This window comes from Capricornis sumatraensis, chromosome 5, assembly GCF_032405125.1.
Source record: "Capricornis sumatraensis isolate serow.1 chromosome 5, serow.2, whole genome shotgun sequence".
In the NCBI taxonomy this organism is placed as follows: Eukaryota; Metazoa; Chordata; class Mammalia; order Artiodactyla; family Bovidae; genus Capricornis; species Capricornis sumatraensis.
Genome location: NC_091073.1, coordinates 16,502,933 through 16,516,441, shown reverse-complemented (window position 1 = coordinate 16,516,441; position 13,509 = coordinate 16,502,933). Strand labels below are relative to the sequence as shown.

The following is a 13,509-nucleotide window of genomic DNA, read 5'->3' as shown; positions in this document are numbered from 1 at the left end:
AAAGGTAGTTTATTTTGTGGAGGCTGTTGGGTGGAGGATGATTACTCATTAATTCAGAGAAGAACCCTTTGGGGTTTTATAGTTACTGATTTTCCAACATGGAAATTTATTGTAATCCTTTATTGCTGCCTATCTTGCCTGTTTGTGAAACAAATATCTGTTGATTACATATGTCTGTGAATGCCTGTCAATGTGCAAGCTTAAATTATATTTCACTGATATTTAAAAGTAAAACATGACGCTTTCTGCCTACCAGAAAGATGTTCCGAAGTCAGGGAAACCTGAAATCCATATTAACTTTCCAGACTTATGTAGGTGTTTTTTTTTTTTTTTAATTATTGAGTTACTTTCTTTTTTTTTAGCTTCTTCTTAAGATATGGGTACTGTTTTTAATGCCCAGCATTAGCTGAAATGGCTAGTTTCAAATATCCAATATAAACAAAGCCAAGAGAAAATCTCTACTTCCTCATTTCAGTTATGAATGCTTTAAATTACCAGCAAAATCAGGAAATTGGAAATCATCAATTAAAGGCATACTACTTCTCAAGTGAGAGTTTTAATTTACAGAAAATATTGTCTTGCCCTTACAGTGTATTAGCTTATTGCGGACCATTAGCTACAGCAGAACATCTTTTGAAGACAGCATTGCACACGTTGTCCAGGTAAAATTTATATTTTAAGGACTGTCTTAACTTTGGGCAGATAAATACTTTTGTTTGCAAATAATTAATTAAAAAATCACTAAATTATGTGTGGATATGTACTAAACTGCAGCGTTTAATCAACTTAATGTTTTTACTTGTAGCAATTTTCCCCTTTATTTTACACACACGAGTATATATTTTGCATTTTCTTATCAGTTTTTTTTCCCTAACAAAACTCACTAATACTTGTGAGAAGGTTTACTTGTAAAAGATAGACTTTTATCACCACAGTCATATTCTCTCCTATACTGATTTATAATTAATCAGACTTTTAAAGGAATTTTTTTATCAAAAATGGATAAAAAGAAACATTTCCTATGTTATTAATTCCTTGAGAGATGGTGAGAATCTGTTCACATTCACTGTTTGTATCCCAAAGGCATAATAGGGTTTGGGTCTCATCGAAGATAGCTGGTAAATACTTGTTGAATGAAGCAATGTTTTATTCAGGTACTAGATACATAAGCCATGATGTTGAATATCAGACATCTTGCCTGACGTTCTGTCATTAACCACATGTATGTCCTTGGCAAAGACCTTAAACTCTCTAAATAGAAGATGAGCTTCCTCGGTGACTCAGATGGTAAAGAATCTACTTGCACTGCGGGAGACCCGGGTTCTGTTCCTTGATTGGAAAGATCCCCTGGAGAAGGGAATGGCAACCCACTCCGGTAACTGTGTCTGGAGAATTCCATGGACAGAGGAGCCTGATGGGCCCCAGCCCATTCGGTCACAAAGAGTCAGACACGCCTGAGTGACTAATACACACACACAGAAAATGAATGGGCTAGACCTAACTTGCTGATCCTTTCCAGCAAGTTCATAGAACTTAATAGTTCTGGGTCTCTATTGGTTGCTTAGAATTCTATGCAATATTAAAGGGCATAAAAAAGTTAGAGTGATCACTCTTCTAAATTAAATTGGTTTGCTTAAATTATGGTTACTGTGTCCACAGATTATTTCTTGGAAATAAATATCTGATCTATCATAAGGAGGCATGTTTGTAGAGAAAATGGAACCCCCTTACCTAAGCTTAGATTTTTATAGATTTGTATACAAAAATAGCTACTGCTTTTATCTGATCTGAGTACTATTAACCTAGGTAGCTAAATAAATGGCTGTGTGAACTTTAAAAATAAAGTAAATTCCCTATTTAGTACTTTTTTGGCTGAGATAAAAATTGGAGATAAACATACCATTGGTCCAGGGCCACCTCCTTTTCCATCAAACTGAGCAGCAAAGTTCTAGATGGGAGAAAAAGAAAAAAAATATATATAAAATAATTATTGGCCATATAGTTCATTTTTCTCATTCTATTTTTAAAGATTTTTTCTGTTGATGTTTAAAAGGGAGCAGTATTTTTTACATCATTCTCAATTTAGACTTCCCTACTGAGCTAAATTCCTAAAAAAATTCAAGAATTTAAAATTTAGGGCCACCCCTAGTTTGAAATAGGGAGCTTCCCTACTTTATTTTGAAACTTTTCCTGCCCTGTTAACCCTCTCACTTCAGTCTCTACCTGTACACTGAGGAAGAGAGCTTTCTAAACTTTAAAAGTCAGTGGGAGCCCCTGATAAATTAAGCAGAAACCAAGAGAACAACTTTGCATTCCCACCTGTTGCCCTGTTCCTCCGGAACTACACAAAACGACTAAGGGATCTTTTTCCTGCTGTAGTTTCAAAAAGAGTATAAAGAGTATTCAAGTTTAGAGGAAAGTTAAATTAAAATGCCCCTTGGAAGATTAAACTTTTAAAAAATAGTTCACAGTAATAGCTTTACTGTTAAAGATCTCTCTTATAGTGGTAGATCTATTAAAGAAGGTGCTTTTTAATGCACTCAGTAGATAAGCAATCATAATAAGATCTTTGGGGGAGAAAGGTCTTATTTTACTGGCATATAGTTGGGTATTAGAATCAGGCTTCTGATTCATAGTGCTAACCAATTAAGCAAATATGTTTTCCTTCCTGCAGTGAGGCCATTTGGCGCTCATACCATTGTTAAAGCATAAAGGTAAAAGAAGATATTAATGAAAAAGGGAAATGTACTTTTCTCAAATTAGTTTCAAGCAAATTAAACCCAAAATGGCTTTGAATGTTGGTTCTGCAGACTTCAAGCCAAGGAGAATGAAAAGAGTAGGATGTTTGTGAAATTGCTTGAGATCAGGGATTTCATTTATAATTCAATCTAATCAAACTTGTTAATAATGCAACACCTCTTATTTGTGCCCCATTGATAAAAGATATTAAATTCCCAAGTTAAATAATGGTCGCAAGGGCTGCAGCTACCTTCAGTGAACACAAAGACCTGTCCTGTAATTGACAAGGGTGCACAAAGAGATCTGCCAAAGCAGAATCTTGAATGAAGAAACCAAAGAAATGAAATAAAATACTATACTAATATCCAAATAGCAGACTCTCCCTCAAAACCACTAAAAACAAATTCCCCAATAAGTCTTCGTCCAATACAGGTATAAGAAACTGAAATTAACGATACTTAAAGACACCTTACCCCACCAAGACCAGGGGGGCCAGGAGGGCCAGGGGGACCAGGAGGGCCTGGGATGCCGTCATCACCATCTCTGCCTGGTGGGCCTGGTGGACCCTGTGATGGAAAAAGTGAATTACATTAGGGCTAGACGAACTCCATGGAGACCTGTACTTCAAAAAGGAGCCCTCAGAATCCATGTGACAAGATCGGAAGTCGGTCAGAAGGTACACGTGGTGTGGACGTTTAAACTGCCACATTCGTCACTATTGACATGGTCTGTTTTAGAAGGAGGTTTAGTAGCTGGTATCCAAAGAAGACACAAGACAGGATAGTTCCTCTTGGAAGAGGACTATGTCAGCTATTTGATACTGAAGCATAAAGGAGCTCCAGTATTCAAATAAAGCTAAAACTTATAGCTATAAATTCATATGGTTAACAGTGCACAGTGATATACTATGTATGTGTGAAGTCGCTCAGTCGTATCCGACTCTTTGTGAGCCCACGGACTGTAGCCCGCCAGGTTCCTCTGTCCATAGGATTCTCCAGGCAAGAGAATACTGGACTGGGTTGCCATTTCCTTCTCCAGATGTACTATGTATATTGACTGTCAATTTCTAATTGATGAATTTACTCAATTATTTTAGTATGTTATGTGTGAAAAGTAGATGAAATGACAATTAACAGTCATCACAGCATAGAAAATCCTGCAGTTTTCCTACCATTAATACTATTTATGTTAAAGTAATTTACTGACATAATCCTACCTGTAATAAATTGCTTGAGTGGAATACATTTAAGTCTGCACTTCTCAATGGATAAAAAGGTATGGGTATTTATATATTGATATCACAGAAATATAGCAAGGAGATCTAAGAATACCATGAAAAAAATGCAAGCCTAACTTATACATTTATTAATTTAAACAGAAACATGTTGTTGACTGCTGGTTCACTATTACATTCAGCCTACATCAGAGATCTTACTTGAAAAGTAAACAAAGCATGTTGAAAAAGGGAAGGGTCATGTTGTAGTGGGTAGGCGCATCTCCCTTATGTATGTGTTGGACATGTCACCTTAAAGCAAAGAAAGACCATGCAAAGAATATGGCTGTCTATAATAGGTTTGCTTTCTTAAAGGATAATCTTGACCTAAAAATAATATTGATTATATAGAATTATGTTCATTCACTTTCTGTAAGGCATTATCTGCTTAAAAGGTAGGCAATTATCTGGATACATAACATTTTTATAAACTGTCAGACTCCTGTAGTTTCTAATATGTAGTTATTAAAATATGGGCCAAAGCTCTTTAACAGTTCAAAAATTACACACCCTTTCTCCGCGTGGTCCTCTATCTCCACTTGGGCCCTATAAGGAAGATACAAACAGCACAATAATAAATGTCTAAGCAATTTCCAGTGAATGAGCAAAGCATTCTTGATAATGATTAGTCAGGAGGCTGATCTAACCATAGTGTTATCAGATAGGAGCTATAAAAATAGCACAATACAATAGATAAAAATATTTTGTTTTTATTATAATTACATATAATTTTGTTTTACACTGGGAGATTGGAGGCTATAGTCTCCAGCATTAGGGCCAATATTGTAACCACTATTTTTAGAAAGATAATTTCTGTGGATAAAGTTATTATTTTGTAATGTCAATAATAGCATATTTATATAGTCAAAGCTCTTTAAAATAAACTTTTGTCTACTACCTATAATTAATACTCAGTTCATCTCTAGAACAAAAATCTTTTTTTTTTAGTATGTAAGTCACCAGTTGTATAATATAAATATAATTAGAGATGACTCTGGAAGAGAATAAAGCTTTGTTATCTTACATATCAAAGCTACTTCATTTTATGGTTTAGCTAATGCATATTCATATGCACAAAATCTTGACAAGGTATTTTCCTTCTGTAGTGTACCATTAAGTTTAGTTAAACTCTAAGTTATCTCTGATCATTTCAGATACAGAGAAGTATTAGATTCTTACCTTTCTTGCAGTTGCCTAGAAGAGAATAAGTAAAAGATTATTATGAGGAAAATTGTATAAATTTTAAAATGGCTCCCATTTCCATGTAGTATACAAATATACTTACAAATTATACATACTGCACATGACTATTATCTTAATATTTCAAAGTACAATTTACATTTTACCAATAAAAAATATGTACAGATCTCAGATATATACTTATCTATAATTATACCTCAAATTCAGTTCATGAACTAAGAATTTGTTCATAATAATCTTGCAGATGACTCCAGGGAGTGACAAAATTCTCTAGCTTGATGAAGTCTAGCTTCGGGGAACCTGGTGCTAACACCCAACCTTCTACTGAATTATTTATTCTTCTTTTCTTATGGGTGTAGGTTTTAGGGTGGCCTTATTCAGTAGCCCCGCCCACTTTGGAAACTGGGGTGGGTACTTTCTAAGGCAACCAGAAAGGTTGGACTACCTTAACTCTTCATATTTTTGGGAATTCAGGTTGGTCAATACCAATATAGCTTCCTTTTCCTTCCCCAGAGATGACTACTGTGGCCAAGGTAATCAAAGTCTAAAATTAAAAATTCTAAAAATAATTTTACTCACCTCTTGTAAGGCTATAGAGAAAAAGGGAAAAAAGAAATAATTATTAGTATTATTTCACTAATCACCAGCAGTGATTAACAAATGGGTATACTTGTCTATAAAACTGACTGACTTAATTAAAGGACCAGTTGTATTTTTTATTAAGAATATTCTAATGACTTGGAAATTATGCAGGTCAAAATTATGGCAGGGATCAACAGGACAATTTGTTTTAAATATTAATATGTAAATATATTTTGAATTAAATTGTTAATTATTTACTATTTTATAAATGCTGTGAAACGTTAATGTATCTAAAGAATACTTGTAATATTTAGTAATTATGATGGTAAATTGCACAGTGACTCACTGAATGTGAGCAAAACCAGTAGATTGATGAGGAATAATTTGTAGTTTAGATAATTTTTGATACTTAGAAATTTAAAAGGGGGGAAATTTAGGAAACTGCATTACCTAAAGCAGATTTTGTTTTTTTATATAACATTAACATTACAGTGTTTGTACCATTCTTAATGTCCTTTTTCAAAAGGACTAATTTGTGAATTAGTCACCATGAAAATGGATTCATTTGGACATCTGAAGTTTTGCTTTAAATAGGTTCACTTAAATTAGGTAAGGTCATTTTACCAACATATATCACTTTTGGCCCTGAGAAAGAATTGCTCTGTATAAATGGAAAAACTGCATTAAAGATCTAGAAAAATAATGGGAAAAATACACCAAAGTAGTATCCTCCCCCTTTGCCATAATTGCTCTAAGCCCTTAAAGACTGAATTCCGCTCCTACAGTATAAAAATTACAGGCTAACACAGGATATAAATGTGGCCAAGTTGGCAACAAAATGAATCACCCCAAAAATTGCTTTAATTAGGTGGCCAAGAAGTGTGTCATTTGGAGTGAGAACATCTGTTGTAGCAGTCACAATTGAGGAGGGTGGACCACATCCAGCCCTGATATTTAAGGGCAATTTATGAGAATTACTTTTAAATTAGGAAAATGATATGTTTACTTCATTGTGTTCATCAGTAGGAAGAATAATTATGCCTGGGCTTGATTAACGGAAGTCCTCATGGTTTTGGAAATTTGCCTTCTAATTATTCAGACTGAGCCATTTTGAAGAATGTGTGTTGGGTAACTTTTATTCAGACTGGGGTTGGATATTGATTAGAAGTTGAATTGTCTTTTGTATCTTCAAACTTCCCTAGGTCTATTTTCATCTTTAGGAGAAGACCCTTTTTCCCCACCACCCTCAGATCTCATAAAAAATGAACCTGGTAATGTGAATTTGTTCAATGCAATTATTCCTTAGCATTCCCAGTGTGTATACTAAAAGTGGATGAAGGGAGAAAACACACACACAAATGCTTCAGTAATGATGCAACGGTAGACACCGTGGCATATGGGTGGAGTCAAGTTTTAGAGTGTTGGGTGTGGCCAGATACCCAATCGGGTCATAAAACCTACAGCTGGAAAGCAGCCTTGGAGTCCATCCAATTTCTATCCTGTGTTTTAGAAAAGGCTCAGTTTGACTCGCCCTCAGTCACATGATAAATTATTGGCAGAGTCATGGGGAAAACCTGGGTCTCTTGAGACCCAGATCAGTGTTGATAATTTCCCAACTTGCTAAGTTCAGACTGCCTATCACAGGGAACATGTTAAAGAGATAACTCTCAGGCTCAACAAAAGGCAGGACAGATTTTAGCTAAATCATGTTACCATTACCATGATCAGGTAATGAAATGAGAAGTTAATTACATTTCAGGAAGTATCCATTTTCCTTGCGGGGAAACACTGACTAGCTTTTGGGACTGGGTTCAACGAGAAATGCAGACATTCTCTGTATAACCCTGTGGAGTCTTTAAATTGGGGATTCCACGAGCCTTAAGCCCTGGTCCCCTGTGCCCTCCTTGTCCTCCCTCCAGAGGGCGCCTCATGGTCACCATCATCCAGACCAGTCTTAAAACACCCAGAGAAGAAAAGTCTTTAGGGCGTGAGGTTTTTTTTGTTTTTGTTTTTGTTTTTTTAATAACTTAATTAAAAGGTTTTCTAAGCCAGGCCTCAGGTTTCGCAGAGGTGGGCATCAGAGCAGTTATGGGGCCTTTTAGGTGGAGGCCTTTGGCTTCCTTGGTCATGTCAGATAACATCTCATCCTTAAAAGAAAAAGATTCTCTGCTCCCTTTGAGCTTCACTAGCTGGAGGATCCAGATGAAGTTCACAGCTTCAGTCCGAGTTAAGAGAAAAGTTCCCTAACTTTTGGCGAGAGTCGAGAGCCTCTTTTGATTTTCATTTCTACAGTATTTTCCACGTTTCTCCACATTTTAGCTGTCCCTGAAACTTGGCGAGGTTTTCCATTTCAGACCAGGTTTTCCTGCCCACCCCTCTAACCTCTTCCCCAGACTGCCCGAAACAAGCTGAAGGCACTTACATTGGCATGTTGCTAGGCACGAAGTTACTGCAAGCAGCAACAAAGTCCGCGTATCCACAAAGCTGAGCATGTCTACCACTCAGACATGCAGACTCCTTGTGTCGCAGAGCCCCTGGGTCACCGGCGGAGGTATCACCTGGCGGGCGCAGGCATGCAGTCGTGGCCAGTACCTCCAACTTAGCCGAAACCTCCTGCCGCCTTGGTGCTAAAATAATAAAGCCCGGATCTGCCCTATTTATACGGCCCAAGTTTCTCCGGCCCGAGGGTGCCTCCAAAAGCGCTTCCACCAATGGGAGGGCTGGGGCTGGGGGCCCGGGCAGCCACAGCTGGGAGGAGACTGCGGGGGCGCCGAGGAGGGAGTGCAGCGGGGGGAGGGACGTGGCCACGGGGCTGGCTTCTTAAATTGGTTCCATTCTTTTTGAGGACGTGGACACTTTTGAGGCTTTCAAGGGGAAACTCTGACTCGCTGTCTGCATACCTCCGCCCTCCCCATCCCCCCTCGCCCCGGCCTTCCTCCCCGCCCCCCCCCCACCTCCCCGCCCTTTCCAAGTTTGGAAACACTTATGGACACGTCGGAGGGCTCTGCTGACACCGACGTGGGCAGAGTTTGCAGCTCTCGGGGGCAGCCCGGCAGCTGGAGAAGGGACGGGAGCCCAGAGATCAAAGCGGGAGCTGTCCAGCCCTGCCTACCTTGTGCCCTGCGGGCCACCGGCAGGGTGGAGGGCCCTGGGGGCAGAGGACCCGGAACGGGTCCGACAGCGTGGCGCACCCGGAGGCCGCCCTCCTTCCGACCCCTCCACCCTGCCCCTCACCCCCGCCCCGCTTTTCTCCAACTCTGGGGCGTGTGTGCGCCCACTTTTTCAGAAGTAACGCTCCGTCTCTCTTCTGACTCTGGGGAAGGATGAAAGGGGGTTCCGTTTGTTGGAGGGTGGACCTGGAGTCCCGAGGAGCCCCACTGTTGAAAGGAAGAGATGCGCGCTAGTGGCAGCGGGCCTCCCGCACCGGGGAGGATGGGCTTTGCCAGCAGACCAGATCGACCAAGTCATCGGAGAAATCTTAGACCTCCTGGTCACTCTGCTGAGGCTGATCCTAAACCGAGGCTTTGGGGATTATCTGACCCTGCGAAGTGATTGTAACTGACCGACCTGGACTCCTCTCTCACTCGCAGCCTCTTCCTGAGGTTCCATGGAAAGTCCACCCTCTCCCTTTCAGGTTTCTAGTCTCCCCCCCTCCTCTTCTCTACAGACTCCTTGTCTGGATTTACCAGCTCCATCCCAAGCCCAAACTCAAGAGTCCCCCAAAGCCACCCATCCCTCTTCCCCTCTCTGCCCATTCACTGACCCCACTCTGAACAGGAAACACCCAAGCACCTCCCAGCTCCTCTCCACACCTTGGAGAAAAACCCTAGGCCATCTAGAGGGACTTCTGATTTGAGTTTGGGATATAGGCTGTCTGCTCTGATAACACCTCAAGCAAAGCTCCCACCAGCGTGGATGTTAGACCTCTCCCCAACACCCAACCCGCTTCACCCACCAGGGAGAGGAGGAGCTGGGACCTTGACCCTGAAGGACTGGAAGTGAGACACCGGAACTCTTGAGAATCCAGGATACTGAGTGCAGTCAACGTCAGCAGACGGTCCTTTCCCCAGCCCTTTAGAGATTCATTTCAGGCCCAGAGGAAAGGCCATTGGTCTGGGGCTGCGTCCCTGCTTGCTCAGCACCCCCAATGAGACAACCATTCTCCCCCAGAAGGTAGCACAAAAGGGGCATCTTTAGGTCAATTCTGTCTCCACCAAACAGAAATGAGTAGGCTGTAGTTCCTTTCTAATCTTTTTTCCTTTCTTTCCCCCATCTCTTCTCTCCTTCCTCCACCTCTCTCCTGTAAGGAAGAATTTCTGCCTAAGTTAACTCTATCAGCAGCTGCTATAAAATAAACTTTTCTTAAACTAGTTGCTTCCTCCAAACTTACAGTTAGTGGAAATAAAAGAGAAAAATCCCAAAACTAAAAAAAAAAAAAAAAACCCCAAAACCTCTTATTCTAATTAAGAGCACTGATGTGGGAAATAACTTTAGAAGACATTTTGAAATTGCAGTAACTGTTTGGGAAATGTGATTATAATTTACCTTTTAGCATAACAAAATTCCCAGCAAGTTTTGGAGAATTCGAGAAATTCGAGCACACGTTTATAAACTAAAGGAAAAATCTCTCTGCAGAGTAAACTGATAACTGGAAAAGCATTCCTGGAACCTGATGCAAATAGCTAACGCTGCCCGGCTCCCTCCCTGTTGATGTGGCAGAGTTTGAAGCTGGCAGTCGTCAGCCATTTGGTGGGAGGCCGCCGCGGATCCAGAGGAAACAATGAGAATGGAGAAAACTGAAAGGGAATTTTTAAAGAGGGAGACATTTTTGTTCCAGCAGTTTTTTACACATTATTTTGACCTTCTCTTTCTCGCCACTTAGTGAGGAAGATAGCGAATTAAATGTTTGTGTTATTGGAGGAGTTCTTTAATGCTTATAAATGTAAGCATTTGTAATCTAAACGGATTTGTAATCTAAATAGATGTCTGTTCACTATTTTGTGCTTCCAAATAAAGGAGAATCTTTGTGAATGAGTGGGAATTGGGGTGGGGGGGGTGGGGGTGGAGCGGGACTGGGAAGAAAACTGACCCAAAGCCTAAACTGAGTGTCTTGGGGATGGCTGTGATGATGTGAGTGAGTGGAGGGAAGCCTAGGTGACGGGGTGGGGGGGATTGGAGGCCCAGTAGGAGGAAACAGAAGAGTAAGAGAGTGAAGCAGGGTCGAGGCAGAGAGCGGAGGAGGGGAGAGGAAGAAGAAAGGACCTGGATAGCAAAGACCTCTGGATTTTGCTGTTAGGCAGTTAACACCTGGGTTCCTATTCCTAAATTGTTCTCCATTGAAAGTAAGATGATCACTTCAGCTCCCTGCAACTCTCAGTTTACAAACCAGGCCACACCATATAGTTTGGCAAGAGGAGGGTCAAGAGACCCACTGATTTAAAAAATCCAGAGCAGACCTAGAAGGGTAGGATGCGGGGAATGGAGGGAGGTGGCAGATGCCTAGTCATGGCTGATCCTGTTGTATGGCAGAAACCGACACAACATTGTACAGCAATTTTCTTTAAAAAATAATTTAAAAAACATGCAAAAAAAAAACCAAAGTAAAACAGCCTGATAAGACCATGCTGTCTTATGCTTTTATTCCTTTTTTTCCTTTGATCAAGCTTCAAACTGACATTGCCTTTCAAACATTTCTGAGGATCCACTCTGTGGAAAGCACCAATACACTGTCTTATTCTATTTCTAGGTAGGATGGTCTTTTGCTAAGACGGTATTAGCTGATCATTAAGGTGGTAGCTGAAGAGGTTTGAGGGCTGGCTTCTCTCCGTGACATTTGTTTGGAAGACGTGGAGATTCCTGCCCTACATCTTATCAGTTGGAACATTTGCTTATTTGCACAGGACCAGAGGAGGATTCACTGAATTATTTAGTACTGGAACCAGGCGTTGTGCTAACTGGTGGGTACAGAACACGGTCACTGCCCTCAGGGGCCATGACATCTGTTGGAGATCAAGAGACAAGTGCAGGGACTACTGTGATGGGGAAGCACAGGGTGCTTCCAAGTGTTTATGGGAGGATTACATCGACACCTAAATCTAGATTTAGGTGGCTGTCGTTCAGTTGCTCAGTCATGTCTGATTCTTTGCCACCCATGGACTGCAGCATGCCAGGCTTCCCTGTCCTTCACGATCTCCGGGAGTTTGCTCAGACTCATGTCCGTTGAGTCAGTGATGCCATCCAACCATCTCATCCATCTCGATCTTCTGTTGCCCCCTTCTCCTCCTGCCCTCAGTCTCCACCAGTGTCAGACTTAGGTGGGTGAAATCAAAGAGGGCTTCTTGGAGGATGCAAGAAGCTCAAGCCTTAAATATGAATAGGATCAGAAGAGATGAGGGAGAGACCCAGTCACAGAGGGATTAGCAAATTTGGCAGTTCTTAGGAATGGAAGCCTTTTAGCACAGCAGGTTTGTGACGGGAGAGAGAGCCGAGCAAGGAGCTGGAAATGAGACCGGTGGATTCAGCAGGAACTCGATCAGAAGGCCCCCTTTCAGCTGTGTTCTGGAGTCTGCGTTTTCTCGACTATCCTACGGACAGTGTTTGGATGATTTTAAGCAGAAAACTTGTGTAATTAGAGAGTGCTTTTAAGAAGGATGATTGTGGCTGCAGTGTAGGGAAATGAGTAGAAAGAGAACTCAGTGGAGACAAAGAAGCCAGTTACGAGGCTGCAGGTGTAGTTCTGAAGGATAACCATGGTGGTCTGGGGTCGGGCTGGTAGAGCTGGAGAGGAGCTGGCAGACTCTGTAAACATTTGGGAGTAGAAGAAAAAGACTGATGTCTGGTTGTGGGTAGTGAGGGAGAAGGAGTTGGGGAGCATCAGGAGATTTCTTGCCTGAGCAACTGACTGCCTTGGAGGTACCACCCATTGAGCAGGGAAAGATTTGAGGGGGAAGACTTGGAGAGAAGGAGGGGGAAGATAAAGAGGTCAAGTCTGGCTGCGTTCAGTTTTAGGTGGTTATGTCCTATCCACAATGGTGGACAGGTCTCATAGTTGGTTTAGGCCTGAAATCCAAAACCCTTGTACATGGCCTAGACTGATGAATAAGGGAGTCAGCAGATTACTGATGTCACAGGAGTGGATGAAGTCCCCCAGGTTGTACATGCAAATGGAAGTTGACATCAATAAAACCTAGGACAAAAGCTTGAAGAGCTCCAGCATGTAGGCAGCCAGCAGTAGAAGAGGAAAATCTATCCTGATGACTGAGAAGGAACATCCACACAGGATGGAAGAAAACCTTAGTGTCTCCATCACAGAAGGAAAGGAAATAGGTTGTTAGGGGGAGGAGAGCAAGAAAGGTCAAGTAAGGCTAGAAAGACAACAAATTAACAAATTGGAGATCACTGGTGTCCTTGGTGAGGGTGGTTCCAATGGAATGAAATCCCACTGAGAGAATGTGGAAGAATGAGGAAATAAACACATCTACAATAGAATTTATGTTACATCAGGAGTATAAAAGAGTTGGGAGAGAGCTAGGGTACAGGTTAAAGGTGATGTTAGGATTAATGTGGAAGAGAATTTTCTGTGTTAGAATGATACTATCAAAGCAGATGTTAAATCTTGACACAAACCACATTTTACTTTTTTAAAAGTTTTTTTTTTTTTTGGTGTGGACCATTTTTAAAATCTATGTTAAATTTGTTGCAATATTGCTTCTGTT

The 13,509-nt window shown here is 40.9% G+C and overlaps 1 protein-coding gene across 1 annotated transcript in view; it reads right to left on the bottom strand.

Annotated features, from left to right (window-relative positions):
• Positions 1-8,422, bottom strand: part of COL1A2 (collagen type I alpha 2 chain) — a 36,836-nt gene extending 28,414 nt beyond the window's left edge. The window contains exons 1-6 of the mRNA XM_068973397.1: positions 8,217-8,422; positions 5,792-5,802; positions 5,192-5,206; positions 4,523-4,558; positions 3,213-3,305; positions 1,901-1,948 (exon numbers count right to left, since the gene is read on the bottom strand). Coding sequence (XP_068829498.1) covers positions 1,901-1,948; positions 3,213-3,305; positions 4,523-4,558; positions 5,192-5,206; positions 5,792-5,802; positions 8,217-8,286 — 273 coding nt within the window. The 5' untranslated portion in view covers positions 8,287-8,422. The remainder of the gene's footprint in view (positions 1-1,900; positions 1,949-3,212; positions 3,306-4,522; positions 4,559-5,191; positions 5,207-5,791; positions 5,803-8,216) is intronic.
• Positions 8,423-13,509: the final 5,087 nt, after the last annotated feature.